Genomic DNA, 4,555 nt, shown 5'->3' on the forward strand with positions numbered 1-4,555 from the left:
CTGCCCGTCCCCTCCGTCGGGCGCGCCCGGCTGGAGACAGTGGCGGCGTCGGGGAGTGCGGAGCATCTGGCCGGGACCCGGGGGAGGAGGAGGGATGCTGCTGGATGGGATGGGATGGGATGGGATGGGATGGGATGGGATGGGATGGGGGTCTGCCCTCGCCCTTGCGAAACCCCCTCCGACCAATGTGGGAGCCCTCGGGGCGGGGTGGGGGCGGCTTTGGGGGCTCACGGGCACAGCCTCCCCCCGGGAACGCTTTGAAATCGCAGCCGGCGGGCCCCCCGCCCCGAGGGGGCGGGCAGGAGGCAGCCCCGGGGGTATAAAGGCGGCGCAGGAGCGCAAGAGCCGCTGTTGGCGGCTCGCTGCTGCTGCTGCTGCTGCTGCTGCTGCTCGGGGACTCTGCGGGCACGGAGGGCACGGCGGGCACCACGATGCGGGGGCTGGTGGCGCTGCTGGCGGCGCTGAGCTGCGCGGCCCCGGCGGGGCGGGCGGCGGCGCCCGGGGCTGCCCTGAGCTCCAACGCCATCAAGGGACCCCCCCCGGGAGGGGCGGCGGAGACCAGCGCCGCCCCCGCACCCCCGTTCGACGGCAGCAATAAGGCACCGCCGGCCGCCACCCGACAGGTGAGAGAGAGCGGGGATGGAGCGGCGGGACAGCGGGGATGGAGATGGACACACACCTACAGTGGAGAGGGACACACCGGGAGTGGAGATAGGGACACACAGCGGGGATGGAGCGGCGGGACAAGGGGGATGGATGGGGACTGACAGCGGGGATGGAGGGGGACACACACTGGGAGTGGAGTGGGACACACAGCGGGGATGGAAAGGGACACCTACTGGGAATAGAGGGACACACACGGGGGATGGAGAGGGACACACCCCGGGAGTGGAGATGGGGACACAAATCGGGATGGAGCGGCGGGACACTGGGGATGGAGGGAGACACACACCGGGGGATGGAGGGGAACAGACAGCGGGGATGGAGAGTGGGACACAGACTGGGAATAGAGGGACAGACACCGGGGGATGGAGGGGGAGACACAGCGGGGATGGAGCGGCGGGACGGTGGGGATGGAGAGGGACACACACCTACAGTGGAGGGGGACACACTGGGAGTGGAGATGGGGACACGCAGCAGGGATGGATAGGGACAGAGACTGGGAATAGAGGGACAGACACCGGGGGATGGAGGGGGGAACACAGAGGGAATGGAGCGGCGGGACACCGGGGATGGAGAGGGACACACATCGGGAATAGAGGGACACACACCGGGGATGGAGAGGGACACACATCGGGAATAGAGGGACACACACCGGGGATGGAGAGGGACACACAGCGGGGATGGATGGGACCCGTCGGGGATGGAGTTGAGGGACACATTTGGGATGAAGGGTGGGACGTCGGGGTTGAGGACACCCACACCGGGAGATGGAGCAGGGGACACAAGCGATGGAGGGGACACCGCGGGTGGAAGGGATAGAAGAGCGGGGACACAGCATGCATGGATGGATGGATGGATGGATGGATGGATGGATGGATGGATGGATGGATGGGCGTGCTGCCCAGGGGATGGGGGACACTCCGGGGATGGAGAGGGGGACGCCAGCCATGGAGGAGAGGCACGCACCGAGTGATGGGGACACAGACACACCGGAGGGAGTGGGGACACCGGGGACGGAAGTTGTGAGTGACGCACGGGGGATGGATGGAGCGGCGGCGCCGGGCATTGCAGAGGGAACACCCCGGCGATGGAGAGGGGTGACACGCGGGGATGGCATCACCCCGCTGATCCCGCGCCCCCTTTGTGTCCCCCAGCCTTTCCCGTGCACCGAGGACGAGGAGTGCGGCCCCGAGGAGTTCTGCGGGAGCGCGGCCCGAGGCGGGGGAGCCCCGCTGTGCCTGGGCTGCCGGCGGCGCCGCAAGCGCTGCCTGCGCGATGCCATGTGCTGCCCCGGCATGAGCTGCAGCAACGGTGAGGGCTCGGCACACCCGGGCAGGGGCTGGGGATGGGACTGGGGAGGGTCCCAGGCGTGGCTGACAGCCCCGATGTCCCCGCAGGGCTCTGCACGCCCCTGGAGCCGCCGCACGGAGCGGCCGAGCTGGACGAGACGGGCACCGAGGCGCTGCCCCGACGGACGCCCGCTCCCGCCTGGCTGCCCACGGCCAAAGGTGAGGTGTCCCGGCTGCTGGCACCCCCTGTCACCCCTGAGGCTGCCGTCCTGCCCTGCTGTACCCTGGGCGTCAATCCGGGCTGACCCCTGCCCTGAGATCGGTCCGGGATGCCCATCCTGCATCTCTGTCCCCCGTGGGATCGCTCTGGGATGTCCCCAGCCCCACGAACTCCAGAAGCCAAACCCGGGATCCTCATCCTTTCCTCCTGTCCCCTTTGGGATCGCTCTGGGATTTCTCCCTTCCCTTCTATCCCCTTTGGGATCACTCTGGGATGCCCCCATCCCTACTAACTCCAGAAGCCAAACCCGGGATGCCTCCCTTTCCCTCCTATCCCCTTTGGGATCGCTCTTGAATGCCTACTTTCTCTCCTGTGCCATTTGGGATCAGTCCTAGATGCCTCCTTTCCTTTCTGTCCCCTTTGGGATCACTCCAGGATGCCCATCCTTCCCTCCTGTCCCCCTTGGGATCACTCCTGGATGCTTCCCTTTCCCTCCTGTCCCCTTTGGGATTGCTCTGGGATGCCCCCCAGCCCCACTAACTCCAGAAGCCAAACCTGGGATGCCCATCCTTCCCTCCTGTCCCCCTTGGGGATCACTCCTGGATTTCTCCTTTCCCTCTTGTCCCCCTTGGGCTCACTCCTGGATGCCTTGTTTTCCTCCTATCCCCTTTGGGATCACTCCTGGGTGCTTCCCTTTCCCTTTTGTCCCCTTTGGGGTTACTCCAGGATGCCTCCTTTCCCTCCCATCCCCTTTGGGACCGCTTTGGGATGCCTCCTTCCCCTCCTGTCCCCTTTGGCATGGCTCTTGTCTCCTTTGGGATCTCTCCGGGATGCCCATCCTTCCCTTCTGTCCCCTTTGGGATCACTCCTGGATGCCTCCTTTGCCTCCTGCCCCCTTTGGGATGGCTCTGGGGATGCCTATTCCGCACCTTTATCCCCCATGGGATCACTCGGGATGGCTCTTGTCCCCTTTGGGATCACTCTGGGATGGCTCCTGTCCCCTGTGGGATCACTCCGGGATGCCCCAGCCCCACTATCTCCAGAAGCCCAACCCAGGATGCCCCCCTTGCCCTTGGGGTGGCCCGGGATGTCCCCCCGGTGTCCCCTGGGTGCGGCTGAGCGTCCCCTCCGCGTCCCCCCGCAGGAGAGGAGGGCGATTTCTGCCTGCGCTCGTCGGACTGCGCGGCCGGGCTGTGCTGCGCCCGCCACTTCTGGTCCAAGATCTGCAAGCCGGTGCTGCGGGAGGGCCAGGTGTGCACCCGGCACCGCCGGAAAGGCTCGCACGGCCTCGAGATCTTCCAGCGCTGCCAGTGCGCCGAGGGGCTGGCGTGCCGCGGGCAGCGAGAGCACGGCCCGGCCGACGCGTCCCGCCTGCACACCTGCCAGCGCCACTGACGGACACGCGGACAGACAGATGGACACCTGCCAGCGCCACTGACGGACATACAGGGACGGACAGACGGACAGGTGCCAGCGCCACTGACGGACACACGGACACGCGGACAGACAGATGGACACCTGCCAGTGCCAGTGACGGACACACGAACGGACACACGGACAGAGACGGAGAGGTGCCGGTGGCGCTGAGCCACACGTGGACAGACAGACGGACACCTGCCAGCGCCACTGACAGACACACGGATGGACACACGGACAGGGACACACAGAGACAGACGGACAGGTGCCAGCGGCGCTGAACCACAGACGGACAGACTGACAGACAGACAGGTTCCGGCGGTGCTGAGCCACACGCGGACAGACAGACGGATGCGTGCTGGCGGCGCTGAGCCACAGACGGACAGACACACGGACACGCTGAGCCACATACGGACGGACAGATGGACACGCGGACAGACAGACGGACAGGTGCCGGCGGCGCTGAGCCACACGCGGAGACGCGGAGAGACGGACGGACGGATGCGTGCCGGCGGTGCTGAGCGACAGCACATGGACAGACAGACGGACAGGTGCCGGTGGCATTGAGTGACACACGGACAGACGGACGGACAGGTACCGGCGGCACTGAGAGACACACAGACAGACAGATGGACAGGAGCCGGCGGCACTGAGCGACACACAGACACACGGACGGGACAGATGGACGCGTCCCCGTCTCGCCTGCGCACGTGCCGGCGGCACAGAGGCGACGCACGGACGGGACAGACAGACGGACACGGACAGGCTCCGGCGCGGCCGGAGCGAAGGTTGTTTCTCAAGGGAACTTCTCCTCAGCGACTCCTTGCAGTACGTTACTGTGTTGTGAATACTCGAGCTGGCACTTAGCTGCACACAGCGCCGGGGCTCCCAGGGACTGCCTTCTAGCGAGCTGTGATTCTGTGCTCTCCCCGCGCTCCGGCCGCGGCTTTGGGCACGCTGGGCTTTT

At 66.5% G+C, this 4,555-nt stretch overlaps 1 protein-coding gene across 1 annotated transcript; it reads left to right on the forward strand.

The window, feature by feature from the left end:
* The first annotated feature begins 431 nt into the window (after nucleotides 1-431).
* Nucleotides 432-3,567, forward strand: DKK1 (dickkopf WNT signaling pathway inhibitor 1). The gene is made up of 4 exons (XM_054288462.1): nucleotides 432-623; nucleotides 1,818-1,974; nucleotides 2,061-2,171; nucleotides 3,317-3,567. The coding sequence occupies exons 1-4, from the start codon at nucleotides 432-434 to the stop codon at nucleotides 3,565-3,567; spliced, it is 711 nt and encodes a 236-aa protein (XP_054144437.1).
* Nucleotides 3,568-4,555: the final 988 nt, after the last annotated feature.

The sequence above is a fragment of the Melozone crissalis genome, unplaced genomic scaffold, assembly GCF_028551555.1.
Source record: "Melozone crissalis strain CALT ecotype California unplaced genomic scaffold, PUWL_Pcris_2 ptg000062l_1, whole genome shotgun sequence".
Classification (NCBI taxonomy): Eukaryota; Metazoa; Chordata; class Aves; order Passeriformes; family Passerellidae; genus Melozone; species Melozone crissalis.

What these genes read in the sequence shown, in the direction of transcription:
- DKK1 (XM_054288462.1), top strand. Translation starts at nt 432, where the DNA reads ATGCGGGGGCTGGTGGCGCTGCTGGCGGCGCTGAGCTGCGCGGCCCCG. An exon ending in CGGCATGAGCTGCAGCAACG is followed by an intron (nt 1,975 to 2,060) that starts GTGAGGGCTCGG and finishes ATGTCCCCGCAG; the next exon opens with GGCTCTGCACGCCCCTGGAG. An exon ending in CTGGCTGCCCACGGCCAAAG is followed by an intron (nt 2,172 to 3,316) that starts GTGAGGTGTCCC and finishes GTCCCCCCGCAG; the next exon opens with GAGAGGAGGGCGATTTCTGC.